The following is a 23,951-nucleotide window of genomic DNA, read 5'->3' on the forward strand; positions in this document are numbered from 1 at the left end:
GACATTCATTCGTTCGTTCGTTCATATATACACACACTGTCTGTTTTACCACTGTTTTATCCTGGTCAGGGTCTTGGTGGGTCCGATTCACTGGGCGAAAGGCAGGAAACACCATGGATGGGTCACCAGTTTCACACACACACACACACACACACATTGGCCTGCCTGCAAGTCTTTGGACTTGTGCGAGGAAACCCATGTGAACACAGGGAGAGAATTGAACCCAGGCCCTTCTTGTTACCCACTGCACCACTGTATGCCTGCCTTATTTGCTAAACAATCACCTTGTCATCGATGATTCTCCCTTTACGAATGATCCACATCAGCTGCAGCTGTAGCCACGCCCCAATTCATGACATCATAGAAGGGATTTGGCCTCTATCACGTAACAATGAATAGCGAGTGGCGCTCAGGTGGTAAAATACACTAGCACACCAGATCCGACATCTCAAATTCGTGAGTTCCGGGCGCCTATATGGACAGTGATTGGCTCATCCGAAGGGTGGGAGTGGTGGAAGGGATTCCTCATAACCGCTGCAATTCTGACCTCTGCTGGCTGTTCAGTGGTGCTGCACAGAGATGGGGGATAATGGAGATCAGTGCATGAATACAGATCTCCATATGAATCCACAACGTGCAGGTGAAAGGATGCACATGTGTCGGAGGGGGCGTGTGTTAGTCATGGCTCTCCTCAGTCAGAGTGGAGGCCAACATCAGTAGAGAGGAAGCGTAATGCAAGCTGGTAACTGGATATGACAAGATTGGGTGGATAATTGAGTAAAGCTACACTTGGCACACAATACCTCTTTCAGACACTATGACCAGTCCGTCTGGCTGTAAAGTGGACACACGCTCGCCCACTTAAAAACACTCAGTCAGTCAGCTGCACAGATCTCCAAATCCATTATGAACGGTGGCTGATGATATGTTTATTGTTCATACATAGTACTGTTACATAAAATAATGCAGGGCCGTCTCACACCGAGACGGTCAGGAAGGGCATGACCGTTACCGTTACACCACACGACTCCGAGAGCGAACGCCACAGTCCCTGGTGTGCTCGGCTCTTTCAGACCTTTAGTAGTCACTGTTTTGCCCACAATAGCGAAAAGAAATCGAATAAAATTAAACAGGTGTATGCAATTACAGAGGGACGATAAGTTAGATTATAAAAACAAAAGGAAGGAATATTACTCACCGAGAGGACGCAACATAAGGAGGAAAATAATCAGAAACGAACACACGAGCCAGTTTTCATGCGCACTGGAATGAAACATCTGTCCATATCACGCAAGGTTTTTTTGACTAATCAAATACGACGAACGCATTCATGAAATGTACATAATGCTGCTGACGTGCAAATCTCCATCGACTCTGAGCGGCAGACGTTTATTTACATGTAGTGCAACAAGTGATGTGAACGGACGGAAAGAGCGAGAAGAAAATGACATTTCCATAATCCAGCTGATTGAGAACTTTGCTCACAAAGCAGGACGAGATCTCAGACTGAACACACATCTGGAGAAAAACGGTTCGAGTTAAAGCCAATCAGGAACCTAATGAGACTCTTGGCATTAGAGCGAACCGGGATGATCCAAATACTTACGACTGTACCAAACAGAATTGGAAAATACCCACTGCGCCACTGTACGCCTGTCTCAGGACGTACGATTATTTGTTGAACCATCCTGTTAATACGAGTGATTAGTTTAATGGCCTGATGATTGATGATTATTCCTCTATAGATGATCCATGTTGAGCTGTAGCCACGCCCCCAACTGATCACATCTCAAACTCATGAACGCCAGGCGCCTGTATGGACAGTGATTGGCTCGTCCGAAAGGTGGGAGTGGTGGAAGGGATTCCTTACAACTGCTGCGGCCGGGGGATAATGGAGATCAGTGAGCGACTCGGTGCGCGATACGGATCTCCATATGAACCCACGACGACCTCTGGTGTCATTACGTACGACTGCAGTGACTAAACGATTAAAAATGAACGTTAAAACTACAGTACTTCACTCACTTTCTTAAGCGCTTATCCAATCAGGGTCGCAGGGGGGTGCTGGAGCCTAACCCAGCTTTTCAATGGGCGCAAGGCACACAGTAACACCCCGGACAGGGCGCCAGTCACACATACACACACCCAATCACCTGTAGGGCAATTCAGTGTCTCCAATTAACCTGACTGCATGTTTTTTGGACTGTGGGAGGAAACCGGAGCTCCCGGAGGAAACCCCACACGCAGACACGGGGAGAACATGCAAACTCCGCACAGAAAGGACCCGGACCGCCCCACCTGGGGATCGAACCCAGGACCTTCTTGCTGCGAGGCGACAGCGCTACCCACCGAGCCACAGTGCCGCCCCACTACAGTATTTAGTAGTAATTAAATTACTTAGCCAATACCTGCTGTGTGATTATGCTGGATCACAGATTAAACCCAACTTATTTATTTAAGCAGAAAAGATCCCATGTGCTACGTGCCGACTTGTACTACAAGTCACTGAACCACAATTTGTAGCAACGCTTTAACACTAATTTAAAACATGCTATGTGGTTTAGGGTGTAGCACTTGACATAGATAAAAGCAAGTATAAATTATGATTAAAAACAATTTAACAGGTACAATAAAAAGGAGAACAAAGTACATCTGCAAGCCAATATATGCCTTTCTCTGCAGATGGTGACGAACACGGACGACTGTATTTAACGAAAAGAACAGCGACTGTGTGCACTAGGATTTGAACCAGAACTACAGATTCAATCTTTCCAATGAGAGCCGCTGCTTTAATGACCTCAAAGTTCAACACTAGGTCTCAGTTCTAAATGCAGTTTTGCTTTTGTTCTAGATTAAACCCGGTGCTGTAGACAAAGCCGCCTGCGCTCGGACCAACTCGAATATCCTCCTGATGTGTGCTCTTAATTCCGAGATGATGCCTGGCACAGTGAGACACGCACGCGAGTTCAATTCCCTTCAGAGTCTGTATTGGCTTGATTATTTCGGCTGGAACGTAAGTGCAGGTTTGTTTGTACGGATCAGCTAATCGTACGAACGGCGAACGGCCTTTTTATTCCGACTAACCTGAGAGAGAAACACAGAACCAGTTTGCATGATTTCTGAGATGGCGACAAAACAACTTAGGTAGTATCAGGACGCAAAGCATGATGGATAGAAACGCGACGACCGGGACACGTGCTTCACGCATCAAAACCTCACAAAGATCCACTCGGCTTCAGCGACAGAAAATGGACCCAAAATCAGCACATAAATAATCTGCATGTTCTCTTTTAAGTCTAACTCGAAATGTGCATATTCATAAATGGAAGATTGTATTTTTTTTTTTTTAAATCCCCCCGACCGAAACGACCTGCCGTTAACCCTGTTCCCAAAGGACGATGCATCACAACCAACGATAAAAACCGAGCTCGGTAAAACACCACCAACGTCGATCACCATGGACACCATCCGCTTATATAAAAAGTCGAATATCTACACGGCGAGTGATTGAGAATCACACGGTTAAAAAGGTTATTACTTCACATTTCAGTTAGTCTGTAGGCAAGCGAGGCTCTTTCCATCTTACTTCGAATTAAAAGAGACGTACACGACCATAAAATAAAACATCGGATAAAACGTCGGAATCCTCTCCCGCCCGCTGCGCCCGCCTCCGACACTCGGTGCCCCGCCCTGACGGAAGAGGAGGATGGTGGATCCGTGTTGAGGAAAGAGTGCTTTAGTCCAAAACGCAGCCAGGGTTGAAGGGAGGTGAGGATGTAGATGGGTGGAGCGAAGAGGGCGTAGACGACGGTCGGGGGCAGCTCATCTCTTCCTGCGGCAGGTGCGTTTGTGATCGGCGTGCCAGTGCTCCTGCTGGCACTTGATGGAGCAGTAGGAGGTGTTCCAGCAGCAGTGGTACATGGCCTCTTCCTCGCAGTTATAGCACTGATACACAGAGAGAAGTGACGGAGCGATGTTAGAATTTTCACAGGTCACACTAAAGCACTTTTTTATTAAATTATGGTTTATTTAATGATATAATAATCCTGAACAGACTCGAAATTGGCTCTGATCTTCTAAAAACAGCCTTTTCCTGATACAGAAAACTATACTAAATGGCATTTGTTGCAGTGACCTCATGCATAAACATGTAGGGTTCATACTGGCTATATAGGATGATGTGGGCACATACAAAGAATGTGCCCAAAAAATAATAAAACATAAACAGGGTACAAAACCACTATATGGCCAATGTGGGGCGGCACTTATATATATATATATATATATATAGCAATTTCTCACACACCCACTGCTTCTTCTTGGTCTGCGAGATGAGCTGCTTGTGCTGGTTGACCATCTTCTTCATCTCCTCCATCAGCTCCTCTTTACATTTCTCTTTCACCTGCTTGCACTTGCGCTCCATCTCGGCCTGCGTGCTCGCCAGCGCTTTGCTCACCGCCTGCCTCTTCTCCTCCTCCATCTCGCCGCGGAGCTGTACGGGCAGAGAAAGATAGCGGTTATCGGCCTCCCCCGTGTTGGTGTTGGTGATACAGACTATCGGTTAAAAGCGACAGCGACAAGGCCAGGTCGGCTTGTTTTTTTACGTTTCTCCTGCCGGTCATATTTAGACATTACGCTTTATCCAAGCAGCGTCTCACAAATGCAGACAACATGGCAGACTCCCTGGATAAATGGCTAGCTTATTAGGATACGACGGTCAGTCAGTCTTTACCTAATTTTAGTGCTTGACAACACAAATTTTGCTTGTGTTGATCTTTCTGCTGTGGATCACCGCGGCCTCTCTGCACATTTTGAGTGCAATTAAATACTGGCATATTTTAGTATTTATTTAATACTTAATACTGACCAACAAATCCTTTTCAGTAACAGCGGTTGTTTGTTTGGTTCGTTATCATGGCTGAATAAAAGGTTCCATCTTTATAATCTTTATTTTATTAATTCTTTATAATAATTAATGAAAAGACTTTATATAGATTGGTGTGTTTGAGGAACTGTGAGGGTGTAGAGTTTAGCTGATTTATATATATATGTGTGTGTATGTGTGTGTGTGTGTATATATATATATATATGTGTGTATGTATGTGTATATTTATGTGTATGTGTGTATATTTATGTGTATGTGTGTATATATATATATATATATATATATATATATATATATACTGTATATATATATATATATATAGACTTGGGGGCTGAGGTTTGTTTGTCTTATAGAATTTTATTCAGGTGGAGCATAGAGGACATGTTTAACAGAGGGGGCGAGTGGGCACCTGGTCTTCCTATAGCAGGTAGGTATGAGTGAGTTTTGTGTGTCCAATACGGCATCTTGTGTAGATAATTAGTTCTCATTGTCTGTTATTATAGTACGATGGTACAGTAGTACAGTAGAGTTTATTGGTGGTAAACGTTTACCATACTTTTTGCCGAGCTTATGCGGCGTATGCTTTTAAGGCTGGTCTGAGATCAGATGGTGGGTAAGGACACTGTTGGAGCAGGGATGTTACGGCTTGCTTTGCCGTCAAGTCTGCTTGCTCATTTCCTTTAAGGCCAGTAACAGTGTAATAGATAGATTAGATAGATAGATTAGATAGATAGATAGATAGATGATAGATAGATAGATAGATAGATAGATAGATAGATAGATAGATAGATAGATAGATAGATAGATAGATAGATAGATAGATTATTAAAGTACAAAGAATTAAAGTACACAAGTAATGTTGTACACACTAAAAATGTAGTATGTCTTTTAAAAAGCTTAAGAAGTATTCTAGCATTAAATATTTTAGATGAGATATGTAGTATGTGATATACTAAGCTGTTGTAGTGTTAAATAATAACAGATATGTATTATAGTCTTTATAAACAGAGTGCTAGAACATGCTCCATGTGTCTGTCCTGATAGTAGTTTAGTGTTCAGTGATGTCCCGAGCTAGTGAAGCATTATACAGCTTCAGTAAGTATAATAATGTAATAAATAAAAACAAAACATCTTTATTTACAAGATTTGTAAATCTGCTGCAGCTATTTATCACTTTTATTCACTCAGAGATCACAAACACAAATCATTAACATGAACGGTTTGGGTCGTGATCTCAGCAGAACTCCGGCTTTGAACCTCACCTTGTCCAGAGCCTCCTTGAGCACCCGCTCGGTCTCGCGCTTGTTCTCGGCCTTCATCATCTCCTTGACGTTGCTGAACATTTTGGTGTACTTGTCGTGGCACATGTTTTGGCAGCTGCCCTCGTTGAGCGTCTGGGTGGCACGGTGCAGCGTGCGGGCGGCGGGGGAGGACGACGAGGACGACTTTTTGGTTTGGGTGGACACGGACGTGCGCTCGGGCTGCTGGGAGGCCGCCGTGGGGATCTCTTGACTCGAACTCACCGCCTCTATACCCGGCTCTTCTGGCTCTTGCTGAAACGGGAGATGAGTGAGCTGATGAGAACTGTTCACTGTTACACACTGAGAAAACTGACAAATCTACTGGATATGGGGTTATGAGGGCAAGTGGTACCTCTTCTTTGGGGTCGGATGCTTGAGAACGACGACTCTTTTTGGCTTTTGGCTCTTGGTTACCTTTAGACTGATGTTCATGAGAAAAGAGAGAATATAATAGTAATAATAAACACTGTGCAGGTGTTATATTAAATAAATCTTCTTTAAAAATAAATAAAAAAGCTTCATTAATAGTCATTTAATTATGGTAAATCATAATATTAACATATTAGTATGCTGGCCTCCTACCACTGAGATCCAGGAATCGATCCTCAGTGGTGCTATCGGCCGGTCGGGCGTCTGTTTAGACATGACAACCCTAAAGCACCAGTGACTTGTCCAGCAGCTTGTGTCCCAGTATTTCAAATAACAACTACAAGGATGGGCACGGTGGTCAGGGTCCTTTCTGTGTGGAGTTTGCATGTTCTCCATGAGCCTGTGTGGGTTTCCTCTGGGTGCTCTGGTTTCCTCCAACAAGTCCAAAGATGTGCAGTCAGGCTACTTAGAGATACAAAATTGCCCCAAGTGCGAGTGTGTGAAACTGTGATAGACCTGCAACCTGTGGGAAGATGTAGCCTAGTGGTTACTGGCCTAGTAATCAGAAGGTTGCTGGTTCAAGCCTCACCACTGCCACTGTTAAGCCCTTGAGCAAGACCCTTAACTGCTTAGATTGTATACTGTCACAACTGTAGGTGGCTTTGGATAAGGTGTCTGCTAAATGCCGAAAATGCCCAATGTAGTGGACCCACTGTGACCCTGACCAGGATAAAGCGGAGGTAAAATAGACAATGCATGACTAAATGAAATGAATAAACGAGCTCACCTGCTCGTTGCTAGTGGAGGAGATGCTGGACTCGGCCTCGTCCTGGCGCTCCTCGGGCCGCCCCTTCCATGCGCGTCCGTCGCGCAGGAAGCGCTGGTGCATCTCCAGCTCCTCGCACGCCTTCTTCCACCCACTGCTGCGCTTCACCTGCAGCTGCTGCACATTCACCGTGATGTCCTGGATGTTATCGGACGGGATCCAGGCTCTGCAGCAGACGCGTCACAACACAGCGACATCAATACAAGAGCAAGCTAATCACTATCTGTCTTATAAGTGACGGTGCTGATAGATTTAAAGAGGAAAATGAGTATTAGCTTCACCTTTGGTGCTGGTGTCCAAAGAAGCGCACATCTACCTGGTTTCCTTCTCTCTGCATTACCTTGGCAGGCCAGTACCCGAATCCCTTCATCCTAGCCCAAACCAGCTCGTGATTAGGCGCCTAAAACACACACAAACCTCTCCTCGTGATGGGTAACAGAGAGCAGTACAGAAATTACATCAGGGTAGCCAGAAAGTGTGGTACTTACGCAAGGGTAGCAAAACCAGTTGTCAGGCCTGGCATTGGACAGATGGAAGCAGTTCCTACACAACAGTAACTCATTCAGCTGGGCGGAGGGAACACAGATATACAGACAAACCGTCAATTATGAATGAAAATGACCATTTTTAAACACAGATGCATCTGTAAGGTTATAAAATGATGGATAAATTAATAATAAACAACATGTGGGCAGTTGTAGCCTAGCAGTTAAGGTCCTGGACTAGTAATCGAAAGGTCGCTGGTTTAAGCCCCACGACTGAGAGGTTGCTGCTGTTGGGCCCTTGAGCAAGGCCCTTAGACTGTTTAATAACACAGTACTGTGAGTCGTACAGTTGTAGCCTAGTGGTTAAGGTCTTGGGCCCTCACTGTTGGGCCCTTGAGCAAGGCCCTTAACCCTAAATTGCTTAGACTGTCTAATGTCTCAGTACTGTAGGTCGCTTTAGGGCAGTTGTAGCCTAGTGGTTAAGGTACTGGACTAGTAATCGAAAGGTCGCTGGTTCAAGCCCCACCACTGACTGGTTGCCACTGTTGGGCCCTTGAGCAAGGCCCTTAACCCTAAATTGCTAAGACTGTATACTGTCACAACACTAAGTCGTTTTGGATAAAAAAAGCATCTGCTAACTGCCGAGAGTGTAAAATATATAGACATTTATTCGTACCTCATGGCATGTGTCGTTGTAAAGAAGTCTGGCGATTTCAGTCTGATCGCTGTGTGCTGTTAATAAAACAAAACAACCTTGAGACGTGAACAACGACCTTGACTTTGATCATCTAAAGCCTCGCAGCCACCCGGGCGCGATCAGACTGACCTCCGTGCAGTATAGCCGTGTTGTGGACGATCAGCTGGGCGTCGGCCTTAAACTCGTCGAAGTTCTTGTACTTGCCCTCGGAAATGTTCTGCAAGTAGAAACAGGAGTAACTAAACGCGCGCACACACACACACACACACACACACACACACACACGAGTGCATAATGTAGTTCAGAAAGTTTGATAATCAGGTGCATTTTGGGACGTTTATTAGTCAGTCTAATAAAGCTTTTGGGTTTATACTAACTTAGTTTAGTTCTTGTTGCAAGCATTACAACACTTGAAGGGTTCCTGGGACGTTAAATGCATTAGATCATTAGAATTGAGAGAACTTGCATGCTAGTTAATGCTTCCCTGTAGGGCCGTCCTGGGAAATTAAAAGGTATTAAAAGACACACGTGTTCAGCATTATCTCCGAAAATAACTCCTCTGCAGTTAATCGCGACGGTCCAGCACTGTGTTTTGTGTTAATGCAGTCTCAGAAGCATCGCATGAAGGCAGATTTATTTATTTATTACTCATTTATTAACTGGACAATTATTGATTTATTTATATATTAAGCAGGCACTTTACATAAAAGAACAAAATGTAAAACCATTGGAATTCCCAGGATTTCTGAATTACAGACCTGTAAAATCTCATCTAATATAATTAACGTCTTTCTTAGTAGCAGATGAACTAAACACACAAACAACTGTACTGCACATTTCTTTATTATACTCTCTGAGAGGTCAAATACAATCGAAAACAAGCAAAACAACATCCTCAAAGCTCAAGGCTTGTAGTTTTTGAGATGGGATTTCAAGTGTGGGCTGCACCACAAATCATTTCAACTATAAAGCAAAGTTTTGCTGGCTTGGGACCGGACAGCTTGCAATCATTACGAAATCAATGAATTTAAAAGAGCGTCAAACCGTTTTACAGGAAACCTAATAAAAGTTCCAGTCTGGAACGAGAATGATTGTGCTTAATAAAGTATAAAGTCCAACCAGTATGTAATTAGTTCACGCTATATAAGCTGCCCACACTATAAGTGTACTTTTCCCACCAATTTTCTCCCTAATCTAGTCGTATCCAATTACATTGCATTACACTTCCTCTGTACCGATACTACCCTCCACCGCTGACTCCGACACGTGTGCAGTACCGACTGCATCCTTTCACCTGCACGAGACGAGTTCATATGCCGATCAGCTTTGTGTACAGAGAGCCACACCATGTCCACATTGTTGCCCGACTCTGCACAGGTGCCATCAATCAGCCAGCAGAGATAGTAGAAACCTGTAGCTGAATGAACAGCAGCCAATCGTTGCTCATGTGGCCGCCCAGTCCAGCCCGACGTGTTCGAAATGCCAGCTCTGGTGCGCTAGCGTGTTTTAACGCTGCGCCACCTGAGCGGTGAGTATAGTTTAGTTTTAAACACCGTGTAAGGTTGTCATATGTGTTTTATTCGCTATTCTGTGTTATTTAGTGAAGCTGCATCTGTCGTCTATGTATGTCCATTATATGAGATGCTTAGATGCATAGTTTTGTTATTGAGAGGAATTTTAGGAGTGTTTTTGCTTTTGTTTTGTTGAATAGTTCCTTCATGGTCTTTGCTGTTGGGATCTGTTGTCTATTACGGTCATAAATGATACGTTCCAAGATTAAATGTTTTATTGTAGGTTGTTTGGCATGCTGCACAATATCAGATACATGTGTGTTACTACTATTAGGGATTAATGGAGAATAAAACATTTATGGGTACTTACTGCAGGGATCTTGGTTTTATTTGTGTGTGTGTGTGTGTGTGTGTGTGTGTGTGTATATATATAATATAATATAATATAATAGAATAGAATAGAATAGAATAGAAAGCCTTTATTTGTCATATATACACATGTACAGTACAACGAAATTCTTTCTTCGCCTATCCCTGCTTGTTTTGGAAGCTGGGGTCAGAGCACAGGGTCAGTCATTGCACAGCGCCCCTGGAGCCGAGAGGATCAAGGGCCTTGCCCAAGGGCCCAACAGTGGCTGCATGGCAGAGCTTGAATTCGAACTCTCAACCTTTCAGTTAATAGTCCAAAGCTCTACCCACTAGGCTACCACTGTCCCCCAATAATATATAGAGTATTAATGTTTCCAATAAACATATGACCTATATATTAAATCTAGCCATATGTGATGGTACCCACCTCCTGTATGTTATCCACATCCAGTGCAGTGTGGATCAGTCTCTTATACATGGGCTGCTTCGTCTCTTTACCTTTCTTGTGCAGGTCGACAGCCTGAAGAACAAAGAAAAATGATCAAATATCGAAATATTTGGGTCACAAAAAAATAAGAGAGAAAAAAAAACCTGTATTTGGATTAGCTAGGGAGCAAGAAGAACCTACCCGCTCTTTCATACGGGCAAGAATGAACCTTAAGTATATGGCCATTTCCTGTTTGGAAAAGGTCCTCTTTTTATTACCCTGTGGGAGACATCAAAACAGGAATAGCAGGCATTGTGTTAAGAAAGCAGTGATTTTTCTCACCAATAAGGTCCAATATAAGCCTGCGTTCACACCAAAATGGATGCGTGAATGAGGGGTTAGATCTTAAAATCTGCTTTAAAAAGCGTTTTAATAATGCCGTAGAGTTCCAGACATCATCCAGGCACTTTCTTCCATCACCAGTTGTTTAAATATATGTATGTGTGCGAGTGTGTGTGTGCCCACCCTGCAGATCACACACTGCCAGTGAGAGGTGGCGTCTCGGGGCCGGAGCTCATCTGTGATGCAGCGTAGGTGATAGACGCGAAAGCAGCTCTCGCACTCCAGCACGTCCCCCGGGAGGTGGCACTCGAAGCAGTACCAGTCGTGGCTTTCTGCCTCCCATTCCTGGAACACACACACAGCAAACTGATCCAATCCACCCTCTGCCCAGAGCCTCAGGGGGATCATGTCATCTCCATCCCTCACATGATGCTGAGAGAGGTTGGCCCGTCTGGTATAAAGGAAAAGCAGCTGCCTCATCATTCATATTACATTTTTACAGCCACATAGTTGCTAATTCATGGACACGTCCGACTTCATATTTCCAACAAGTCAACGGACCAGTGTTTTCTACTGTTAGTTAAAGATCACTTGGTTATTAATTGTACAAAAACAATAATTTGTGTCTTTAAATGTGGAATTATAGAAGCTGTTTGGCATCGTTTTTCACATTTCTGATTTTCCAAAATCATTTAAGCGTTCATTGAATGATTTTCTAGGTCATAAACCGATGAATCGTTTAGAATTAAACATGGGTGTGCTAAAATATTTATGCACTTCCCCCTTTTTTTAGTCGTATCCAGTTACCCAGCTGTATCTGCTGTACTGCTGCAGCCTCGGACCCTGACTGAGAAGGGTTGTACCTGACACACACCCCCTCTGAGACATGCTTTTTTTTTTTTTTACCTGGGGCGGCACAGTGGTTCAGTGAATAGCACTGTCGCTTCACAGGAAGGAGGTCTTGGGTTCGATCCCCAGGTGGGGCGGTCCAGGGCCTTTCTGTGTGGAGTTTGCATGTTCTCCCCGTGTCTGCGTGGGTTTCCTCCCACAGTCAAAAAACATGCAAATGAGGTGGATTGGAGATACTAAACTGTGTTCGACATTAAACTTGTGAAGCGATGAACCTTGTGTAACGAGTAACTACCGTTACCTGTCATGGATGTAACTAAAGTGTAAAACATGACATTAAAATTTTAATAAACAAACAAACAAACGTTTCACCTGTGAGTACACAGAGGCATCAGTATCTCATGTAGGTGCCAGCAGAGGCCCTAATAGCAGCAGTAATGTCCACAACAATATGGGCATTAAAGTGCTAAAAGATCAGAACGCCAATCAGCATAAAGGGTCAGAATGAGCTGTTACACTTAGACGTGATAAGTGGACGTGATAAACCAGCAACTCAGTGACCGCAAAGATTTCATTTAAACGGTCAGAAGCTTAAAGAAAAGTAGTTTTTAAACTCTTACTTTTAAGAGACGTTACAACTTAACATTTTGTATGACCTTCCAATCAAAATGTACAACATAAAACCCCATGTGTGTTACAGTTAATGACCATTTAAATCAAACCATACTTGGAAATATTTTAAATCACAATCACATTCTCACATGCCACACTCACAGTCATCACGTTTTCACACCATGAACTATTCGGACTTCTCCAGCTTTAACCAAGAATGAAAAAAATAAAGAATTAACGTTTTGATAAATCACCGCCACCACACCGGTATCTGGTCAGACGAGACAGAAACGTATGTCTGAGTGGATGCGCTTGTATTCCGGTAGCCTCTGCAACAAGAAGGTGGCTGGATATTTAGCTGGAACAGTTACAGGACGCGGAAGAGCGGCGCTGCTTCGGCACCGAGCCCGTCTCCATTAGAGTTCAGAGGGTGTCACGGGTGAACTCGAACGCTAGTGAAGAAGGTGTGTTTGGAAACAAGAGGTGTGTGAAACGGAACAATTGTGCGAGGAAAGAGTTGAAAAACTCGGAGTGCTAATAGAGAGAGAGAGAGAGAGAGAGAGGGAGAGAGAGAGAGAGAGAGAGAGATGGCAACTACGGGGCATTCACTAACATAACAGATTCACATGGATAACCAAACACGGGGCAGCTTCGAAGCTTGATGAGGCTTGTGGACAGATTCTGCAAATATCAGCACTTTTGATTCTTGATATTTATATACTTATATGTATATATGTAGTTGTCGCAGGGCGCAGGGTCAGCCATTGTGCTCCAGGGTTAAAGGTCTTGCTCAAGGGCCCAACAGTGCCTGCATAGCGGAGGCTGCACTTGAACCAGCAATCTTCAGATTGATAGCCCAAAGCTCGACCCACTAGGCTACCCTCATGTTACTTGTTCAGTAATAGCCTAGTGGCTAGAGCTGTGGGTTGCCAGCTAGAATGTTATGGGTTCGAATCCTGGCTCTTCCATGCAGCTACTCTTGGGCCTCATATTGAGACAAATGACAAATATAGGCACCCAATATGCGCTGGATGAATATATGTACAGCGCCCCTGGAGCAGAGGGTTAAGGGCCTTGCTCAAGGGCCCAACAGTGCCTGCATAGCAGAGACTGGATTTGAACCGACAAGCTTCAGATTGATAGCCCAAAACTCGACCCACTAGGCTACCTTCATGTTACTTGTTTAGTGGTAGCCTAGTGGCTAGAGCTGTGGGTTGCCAGCTAGAATGTTATGGGTTCGAATCCTGGCTCCTCCATGCAGCTACTCTTGGGCCTCATATATAGGCACCCTATATGTGCTGAATGAATATATATTTATGGCGCCCCTGGAGCAGACATGGTTAAGGACCTTGCTCAAGGGCCCAACAGTGGCTGAATAGCAGAGCCTGGATTTGAATTCCGATCGACAGCCCAAAGCTCAACCCTCCAGGCTACCACTTTTTCCTATTATATAGAGGATATTATATATGTTATTACATAGAATAATGCCTTTTATTTGCAGTCTGATGAACAGCCACATCGAGTCCGAAGCTCGTCCCGTGCGCAGGCTACACAAACTACAAACTACGGTAAAAAGATCGAGTTAGTGAGTAAAAATCACAGCAAATTAACAGCAGCCTACCTTGCTTCCCTCAGCCATCGGTTCCTGCGATTGCTAGTGATCCAAAAAACATTGTTTACAATTCTAGCTCGGAGCAAGAGCAGGCCGAACCCGCTCTACCTCAGAGCTGCTGGACCACGTGTGGTCAGTCTCTGTGTCAAATCACATACTACTGATACTGCTCAACAATGACAGTGTTAATAGTGTACTAAGTATGCATACTTTACGGCTGGACAGACCCGAGTATTTGTAATGCTGTTATTCTGCTTTTGGCTCTGGCATCATTGCTGAGCTCAGAGTACTTGATTGATCACCAATAGTTTGCAATAAGCTGAGGAACATCAGAGCCTTGGCGTCTGATCGGCTACTGGGAAAAATCACCACACGCTACATAAACACTTGTGTGAGTATGATAGAAAGAAAGGCTTGGACGCCATTCAAAAGCATTTAGGTCGTGTACAGTGGGTCTTAGTGATATGTTTTACACATGTGCCTGATTGTAAAGCCCACAATGCTGCTAGAGAAACATTAAAGATAGATTTTTTAACTCAGCTTCAGCTGGCTGCTCTAAACCTGCACTGAGGAATCTAAATGACTACTGGTGACACCTCATTGGCTCAAATATGTAGAGGCCAAAGCTCTGATCTAACTTTGGTGATCTAGATATTTTTCCCATAAATTGTCCCCCTTTATTCCCCCAATCGAATCATTTCCAATCCCTGAATGTGAATCCGCATTCGCTTACACAACCCCTGATTTGATCTGCGATTGCTTTTTATCACTTGCCAGCGTCGGGTCCCTACAAAGACCCGTATCGCGTACGGAGAGCCACGCTAAAGCTCCGTGTGACTCTATTAGTCAGTCACCATAAGCAATAATTCAAGGATTGTCAGAAAAGGTTCAGTTCAAGCTGTTCTTTATTGGCATGGCAATGAACAACATTCCGCCAGGTAGTATTAAAAATAAACCAATATGAAGTCTGTCAAATAAAATATTAATAAATTATAACAATAATGTAAAAAAATAAAGAAAAGACTTTGAACAACTTACCATCTCATCCCCAGGCAGCCAGTAGCCTTCTTGCTCAACCCCGGCTTTCGAACCCTTGCAGCCCACAGTGAGGGTCTCCACCACCAAGCCGTCCTTCACCGCCAACGCCAGCTGCCTGGCGGTCTCTTTGGGGTGCATCCGGTACATGCGACTCAAATACCTGCGTCAAAATGGCAAAACGTTGCTAAACCTTTGGATACCCACTTCCCATTCGGCGTTTCACCTTTGCTCGGTTTTGCGGTATTAATAAATAAATAAGAGTGAAAGACTTTTACTTAGAAATTCGATCCATGTTTGCGATCTGCTTCTGGTTGCGGATGACTTCGATGGCTGACCACACATACTGGACGACTTTGGGGTCGGCCTGCCTCTTTTTCAACACCCGCGACATGGTTGCTGACTCGCACCTGAAACAGAACGAGGGTACGTTACAGTGGCGCTTCTTAATCCTGGTCTTGGGGTACAGCCTAATTTAGGTTATGTTAATTTTGGTAATTTGTTAAGTTGTGACTTTATTCTGGTCAGGGTCGTGGTGCATACAGTTTCCCCAGAATCAGTGGGAGAAATGTAGTAACCGCACCACCATAACCCCCCAAACCAACACATGTGAAGGGTAGTGGACTATTGTATATACAGCTGTTCCAAACCAGCACCCGCTTTGTTTATATGAAACAATCTGATATATTTAACAGGTAAATAATAAGTTTATTTCCATTTTAGTTACATTAAATGTTAATCTAATTAAGTGTAAACCTAAAAAACACTATAAAGTTGCACGTCAGTACAACAGCTGGAGCAGATGCTGGGTTTAAGCTGTACGTCAAGCCCGTACTTGTTGAGTCAAACAAAAAACTTTAAGCCGATATTTAGAGACTGACTCGCTCAGTGAGACACTAACAATGTTAACAGGAAACCATACAACACCTTTCACCCAGCATACATATTTATATACACTCCTTACATTACATCACACACATCACACAAGCAAAAGTGCACAACATGATATAAAACAAAGCAAGATCCGTATTAAGAATTGAGCGTGTACTTAAATATTTAAGAGAAGTTAAAAGTGCACCCCATCCATCCAATCCATTGAGTCCCAATGCTGTTAAAAGGTCCGAGTGGCACTACAGTTAAATATTTAAGGTAACGCTCTGTTAAACTAAAGCATAAAACATTGGATTTGTGACTCAAGTAACTGAGTACCGTCCCTCAAACAGGGATTTTTTTTTTTTCAAACAGGGAAAGAGTAGGAAAATTGGGTCGATGTTCTTAATCACACATCAGTAGATTTTAAATCAGTACACACAGACAGTAGTTGTAATCTAATGTGCAGTCTATATATATTCATAAAACCTTGATGTACAAAATACTCAAACAGCCCATTCTAAAAACAACAACCTTACTGGGCTTGTCCAGGGTTTCCCACTTTGCAACTAAAACAAGCAAAGGTTATGCAAAATATAGGTTCCAATCCCAATGTAAATGATGCAAGGCAGCATTATATGAACACAGACTCCTCAGAATTATGCTTTGTGATGTGCCGTGTTCATGCAGGTCATGAACCGCAAGTGGATTCTGATTATAAGCTAATTGAAATAATCATCACTTGGTAAAACAAATAGCCAAATGTTCCATCATACACTGTGGTGATCAATCACTAGTGTGTTCAGAGTTGGTTATCATTCGTTGGCAAGTAATATATGAGGTATAAAAATGTACTCATTATAATTATTTCCAAAACTGACATATTGTTACAGCCCAATGAACGAGACACTTGATTCTATTGCAGATGTTGTTACTGTTATATGTTGGTATGTGTTATGGGACACAATGAACATATATACAGGGGTTGGACAATGAAACTGAAACACCTGTCATTTTAGTGTGGGAGGTTTCATGGCTAAATTGGACCAGTCTGGTGGCCAATCTTCATTAATTGCACATTGCACCAGTAAGAGCAGAGTGTGAAGGTTCAATTAGCAGGGTAAGAGCACAGTTTTGCTCAAAATATTGCAATGCACACAACATTATGGGTGACATACCAGAGTTCAAAAGAGGACAAATTGTTGGTGCACGTCTTGCTGGCGCATCTGTGACCAAGACAGCAAGTCTTTGTGATGTATCAAGAGCCACGGTATCCAGGGTAATGTCAGCATACCACCAAGAAGGACAAACCACATCCAACAGGATTAACTGTGGACGCAAGAGGAAGCTGTCTGAAAGGGATGTTCGGGTGCTAACCCGGATTGTATCCAAAAAACATAAAACCACGGCTGCCCAAATCACGGCAGAAATAAATGTGCACCTCAACTCTCCTGTTTCCACCAGAACTGTCCGTCGGGAGCTCCACAGGGTCAATGTACACGGCTGGGCTGCTATAGCCAAACCTTTGGTCACTCGTGCCAATGCCAAACGTCGGTTTCAATGGTGCAAGGAGCGCAAATCTTGGGCTGTGGACAATGTGAAACATGTATTGTTCTCTGATGAGTCCACCTTTACTGTTTTCCCCACATCCGGGAGAGTTACGGTGTGGAGAAGCCCCAAAGAAGCGTACCACCCAGATTGTTGCATGCCCAGAGTGAAGCATGGGGGTGGATCAGTGATGGTTTGGGCTGCCATATCATGGCATTCCCTTGGCCCGATACTTGTGCTAGATGGGCGCGTCACTGCCAAGGACTACCGAACCATTCTGGAGGACCATGTGCATCCAATGGCGGTGCCGTGTATCAGGATGACAATGCACCAATACACACAGCAAGACTGGTGAAAGATTGGTTTGATGAACATGAAAGTGAAGTTGAACATCTCCCATGGCCTGCACAGTCACCAGATCTAAATATTATTGAGCCACTTTGGGGTGTTTTGGAGAAGCGAGTCAGGAAACGTTTTCCTCCACCAGCATCACGTAGTGACCTGGCCACTATCCTGCAAGAAGAATGGCTTAAAATCCCTCTGACCACTGTGCAGGACTTGTATATGTCATTTCCAAGACGAATTGACGCTGTATTGGCCGCAAAAGGAGGCCCTACACCATACTAATAAATTATTGTGGTCTAAAACCAGGTGTTTCAGTTTCATTGTCCAACCCCTGTATATACTAGGTATAAGTGTGTTATAATGTAGTCATTACATTTATTTCCGATTTCCAAATCACGGTATACCGTCCAAAACTGACATATCGTCACAGCCCAATAAATGAGACACTTGATTCCATTGAAGATGTTGTTACTGTTATATGTTGGCATGTTTTAGGGACACAATGAACATGGACATGTATATATGAGGTATATAAGTGTGTTATAATGTACTCATTATAATTATTTCCAAATCACGGTATACCGTCCAAGACTGACGTTACAGCCCAATGAATGAGACACATGATTGTTGAAGATGTTGTTACTGTTATGTGTTGGCATGTTTTATGGGACACAATGAACATATATATATATATACTACGTATATAAGGGTGTTATAATGTTAATGAGACACTTGATTCTACTTAAGATGTTGGTACTGTGTTTAATATGTTGGCATGTTTTAGGGGACACAATGAACATGGAAATGTGTGTATGTATATGAGTATGTATATGTGCATTTCTGGCATACCGTTACAGCCCAATGAATGAGACACTTGATTCTATTAATATAAGGTACTCATTACAATTATTTCTGATTTACAAATCACGGTATACCGTCCAAGACTGACATACCATCACAGCCCAGTGAATGAAAGACTTGATTCTATGACTTGATTCATTACTGTTATAATATAACCCAGTAATTGTGGTTAAACCCACATTTCAGGCTCTAGAACGATGTCCGAACCCACACATAGAATACGAAAAGCACCAAAAAGGCAAAGAACAGCAGATAAACAATGAATATCAGTAAACACATAGTTTGTACTATAGTAGGTTTGACAGCTGACAGTTATTAAACAATAACAGTAAAGTCCTGAAGCTGCGTTCCTGTTCTGTGCGACCTGATATGCTACGTGTGACCGAAACAACGAACATCCTGCAAAAGGCCCTTCTAAAAACCACTATAATAAAGCAACAGTTATTAAATATTAATTTTCATTTAATGTATATCACATTAACACACTTTCAGAGAGTCAAACAGCACAAAATAGAAGAGAAAGCAGATGTGGCTGCTTCGCTAGACGGTCTTGTTGTTGCTAACAGGCTACGCAGACGCCATGTTGATATTCCTCCTCTGCTTCAAGACAAAACCAGACAGTCGGCAGCGGGTCGTACTGGTTCCCACAAACGACACACGAATTAAACCGCTTTAATCGTCCCACTTACCGCTTAGAGTTAGTGTAACCTCTCGCCTTTGGGTCGCTTTTCTTGCTGATACTGTTACATTTGTGTTTCCGGAGTTAAATGTCACAATTGCACTGACCACAGTTCAGCTCAGAGCGGGTAAACACGAGCGGCAGAAAACTCGGGCTGAATTCCGAATCACTCCCGATTTTCTTTTTAGGTGCACTGGGTAGGGGATGACGGAATGCAGTGTGCACCCTGCGTAGTGCACTATGTACGGAAATGCATAGAGATTTGTTATTCGTCCTGGATTTAGTCGCTGGAGAACTCTAGCGGCTAGACGTGATCTCTGGCTGCACGAAGCACAAAATTTCACAAACTGACAATAACAAAGATGATTTTAGGTTTTTTTTTTAATTAAATAACTAAATGCCAATTTAATGTTTGGCTGATTGAGTTAAAGAAAACAAACTTTAATTGTGGGGATTTTTTGCACATTTTAGGTCACAATTTTAATGACTAAGTTAAACAAATTGGTCAAATATAACATATTAAATGTGCCAGACATAAATATACCAAAAATTAGCAGTTGAATAGGAAATACAGTGAGCAGTTTGCTTTCTGTAGAGAGGTTTTCTTAATCTTAACAACTGGGCCAAGGACCAAAAGTGGGCCGCAAACTGCCCTCCAGTAGTATTCAGATCTGCACTCATTAAAACCCAAAAATACCTCCATAAGCCCAAACATGAGGTAACTGATGAACTGATGAAAGTCTAGAAGATGACCAACTTAAACTGTGCAGCAACAGATGAGCGATCATCTCTGACTTTACATCTACAAGGTGGACCATCTAGGTAGGAGTGTCTAATAGAGTGGACAGTGAGTGGACACGGTGTTTACAAACACACTAACACACCACCACCATGTCAGTGACACTGCAGTGCTGAGACTGATCCACCACCTAAATAATACCTGCTCTGTGGGGGTCCTGACCATTGAGGAACAGGGTGAAAGCAGGCTAAAACAGTATGTAGAAAAACAGATGGGCTACAGTCAGTAATTGTGGAACTACAAAGTGCTTCTATATGGTAAGTGGAGCTGATAAAATGGACAGTGGGTGTAAAAAACAAGGAGGTAGGCCGCAAACTGCCCTCCAGTAGTACTCAGATCTGCACTCATTAAAACCCAAAAATACCTCCATAAGCCCAAACATTAGGACCACACCCCAAAAAGATGCACCGCGATTCCTATTTTGTACCAACTGTGCTAGTTAAAGACCAGTGTGACTTTGATAGAGACCAATTGCCATGGCCAGACGACTGTCTATGGCCAATATTTCCAAAATAGCAAGGGGTGCTCACAGAAAGGATTGGTGAGTACTTAACAACGGTGTTCCGAGAGAGACAAGCCATAGCATAACAACTTAAAATAAAAAGTTACATATTAGGGGCTTATTTATGATCCCAGTATGGATGTACTCTATGGATTACCATCAAAAATGCCCTCAAATTACTCTAAAAACGTTTTAACATTATTTTGCATACAATTATTCAAATGCATTTAGTTACAATATGACAAACAGTACAGAATTACACAAACTTATTAATAAACAATCATATTAATAAACCCAACAACAGACAGACCTGAGATTTATAACCTCAACACATGGGTCACATGGCCACCCAGTATTCAGTAAAATGTACAGTACTGTAATATCAGAATCAATCACAAGATGGTGGTCTACAATAGAAAATCCAGGGGTAGAGCTTCTAGGATCCATGAACATAGAATCACCCGTGTAAGCACCCTGCTGCACCACCCTTCTGATTTATTGGCCACATAGGTGCAATTTGTAGGTCATTAACTGATGGTAGGTTATTTTATTTGTTTAGATACTTCTATTTGTTTAGTTCTTACCACTTCTTTAGAAACCATTCACGGCTCAGCAGTGTTACTGACATGGTAATGCCATGGTCATGGGATTTTTGGGTGTATTTGTAGGTGTATCAGGAGCAGCAGTGTGTAGGAAGCTTAAAACACATCAGTGTTTGGGCCCTAACAGATAATATGAATATTTAAAGGCCTGATTAAGACTTATTGTGCTATTTAGTCATCCTATTGTTAATGTATAACTAAGGCAAGCTCATATTTGTAACCCAGTTCAACAGGAAGCTTAAAACTACTCAAACACAAAAGACGTAATTGTAATAAAATTCCAATTAAACTCACTTTAATTAAACTTTAGGGTTCTTTCACCCCAATGTTCTTAGTGTGATTAATTTGCATCTGTTTTTACCAAAGGTGTCAAAGATTCTGGAACTAATTCTATTCAAATCCATACAATCAATCAATCAATCAATGAAACCAACATATTCTGTCAGCAGTCACTCTCTTACTTCAAACTCTTCATAGCTGTCAAATGACGGAGTCTGTGATCCAAAACTCTGGCAAACAAAAGACAACAAGACCTTCCTGGGCTCTACTATTTACATTAGCATGTCATAACAGGACTAGAGAGGGGACTCGGGTACTGCAGGAAAAAAGTAAACAAAGAAAAGTAGCTGCTTTAAAGCCTGCCAGAGATAAAGAAAGTGGTTCGGATGAGCAGCCATGACAAAGATCACCATTCTGATTCTGTATTCATATTCTCTACAGTTTGGAAATATTCACAACCCTAATAAAGGCTGGGTCACTGTACATCCAGTCTCACGTTGTTTCCTGCCAGGTGCCCTATTGGCAGATTAACTTGGACTGGAGTTTGTTTACATTTTTGTCTTCATTGTAACAACGGAATATTCGAAAGCCCAAATGAACCGTTAAACATTTAAACAAGCGGTTCAATATTTGGAGCAAAGCTGACATTTATTGTGCTGATACTTAAGGAAAGAATATGCCAATAAGCAACTAGAAACCAAACGAAATCTAAATAGCTTTAATCTAAGCATTACAAATGTTTGTTAGAATGGAATTTGTTTAATTGTTGGACGCTTTAAGTACACACTGTTCGACTTTAAATGTCATCTGCTGCTAGAAAGCTGATTCTTGTATCTGATAGGTGTGTTGCAGTTGAAGTTAAAATCAGAATTTGATTTGTCACTGCAATGTTATTTTTTGTACATACATAGTTTTGTGCTACCTTTATTTGTCAGTCAGCAATTAAAGATAAAATGAAATAAGTGACCAGAATAGGACCATTAAAAACCACTAATACAGAATAATAAGACAATTCTTTTATTGGGGTTTCTGGGTGGAAAACACACCAGTACATAACTTATCCATCACAAATGCACTATAATGTAAGTAAGAAAGTCAGTGGGAGAGTGTTTTAAATGTAAATTTCCATTTATGGAAACCAATTTTCAGCGCTTCAAAACTATTTCGAGCATCTTTGCATTCCAAAGTCCAAACATGTCACGTTGTACAAATGTTTAACCATATATGCAGATAAAGTATGAACTGGCTGTTTTAGTAACATAAAATGTGAAATTATTTAGCAAGGAAAACATTTGTGCTTAGAATCTGGCATCATGTGACAACTGACAAAATGACCGTGTTTCCAGTGAAAGGTGAGCAGGGTGGTTCGGGTGGTTCGGATGATCAGATGCCATGAATGAACGTCTTTATTTGTCGTTTACACATACACAGGTGTACAGTACAGTGAAATTCGTTGTTTGGAAGCTAGGGTCAGACCTTGTTTTAGAGCCAAGAGGGTTAAGGGCCCAACAGTGGCTGAATGGCCAAGCTGGAATTCAAACCCTCAACCTTTTGATAGAAAACCCAAAGCTCTACCTACTAGGCTACGACTGTCCCTGAAAAAATCAGGGGAGAGCGTGAACACAGTCCCCCACTATCAGAAATTATGCAGTCGAGATTCCCACATTTGCAAAATTCGCAGGGGTCAGCACAACCGGTGTGCAATTGGCTGAGCCTCGCCCTGGGTGAACCAGCTTCTTGATCATGGTCTCGCCCCTGCCATGTGTATGCCACGTGTATGACATAAAATCTTGCTCCTAATGCATTGTATAGCTAAAGTAGAACGTTGCACTGAAATAAATACTAATATGAGACTAATATGAGACAGTGGGTCACAAATAATAGACTTTTATGTGGCTGATTTACTGACTGATCATTACTGGCTCACTTTGCAGGTGATCCCACCTTAGAATCACTTATGCAGCTTTTCCCCTGCATTATTAATACAGAAAAATCAAAACATTTGTATTATTTTAAACAATAAAGGTTTCTTTTGCTAGATATATAGAATTTATTGTAAAATATCTTGGTTTTTTTTCCAGTGCAACAACTGGTGCAGTGCACTAGCGCCCCTACTGGACAACAAAACAAATTACAAATCTTAATG

The 23,951-nt window shown here is 42.5% G+C and overlaps 1 protein-coding gene and 1 non-coding gene across 3 annotated transcripts; both read right to left on the reverse strand.

Moving 5' to 3' along the window:
* Positions 1 to 904: 904 nt before the first annotated feature.
* Positions 905 to 19,744, reverse strand: zmynd11 (zinc finger, MYND-type containing 11). 2 transcript variants are annotated; one of them, XM_062985321.1, is made up of 16 exons: positions 19,634 to 19,744; positions 15,599 to 15,730; positions 15,324 to 15,483; positions 14,295 to 14,327; positions 11,396 to 11,557; positions 11,072 to 11,149; positions 10,871 to 10,963; positions 8,693 to 8,780; positions 8,543 to 8,598; positions 7,870 to 7,947; positions 7,663 to 7,781; positions 7,343 to 7,547; positions 6,539 to 6,607; positions 6,148 to 6,438; positions 4,307 to 4,492; positions 905 to 3,945 (listed from the first exon to the last, which is right to left on the reverse strand). In XM_062985321.1, exons 2-16 carry the CDS (start codon positions 15,712 to 15,714, stop codon positions 3,823 to 3,825), a joined length of 1,857 nt encoding a protein of 618 aa, XP_062841391.1. In that variant the 5' UTR covers positions 15,715 to 15,730; positions 19,634 to 19,744; the 3' UTR covers positions 905 to 3,822. The 2 variants fall into 2 exon arrangements, with proteins under 2 accessions (XP_062841391.1, XP_062841392.1); XM_062985322.1 differs by lacking the exon at positions 14,295 to 14,327.
* A 3,666-nt stretch (positions 19,745 to 23,410) lies between these two features.
* LOC134301415 (U1 spliceosomal RNA) lies at positions 23,411 to 23,573 on the reverse strand. Its single transcript, XR_010007452.1, has one exon. It is a non-coding gene; the product is annotated as a U1 spliceosomal RNA (small nuclear RNA).
* Between the last annotated feature and the right edge of the window lie 378 nt (positions 23,574 to 23,951).

Source organism: Trichomycterus rosablanca, chromosome 23 (assembly GCF_030014385.1).
Source record: "Trichomycterus rosablanca isolate fTriRos1 chromosome 23, fTriRos1.hap1, whole genome shotgun sequence".
Classification (NCBI taxonomy): domain Eukaryota; kingdom Metazoa; phylum Chordata; class Actinopteri; order Siluriformes; family Trichomycteridae; genus Trichomycterus; species Trichomycterus rosablanca.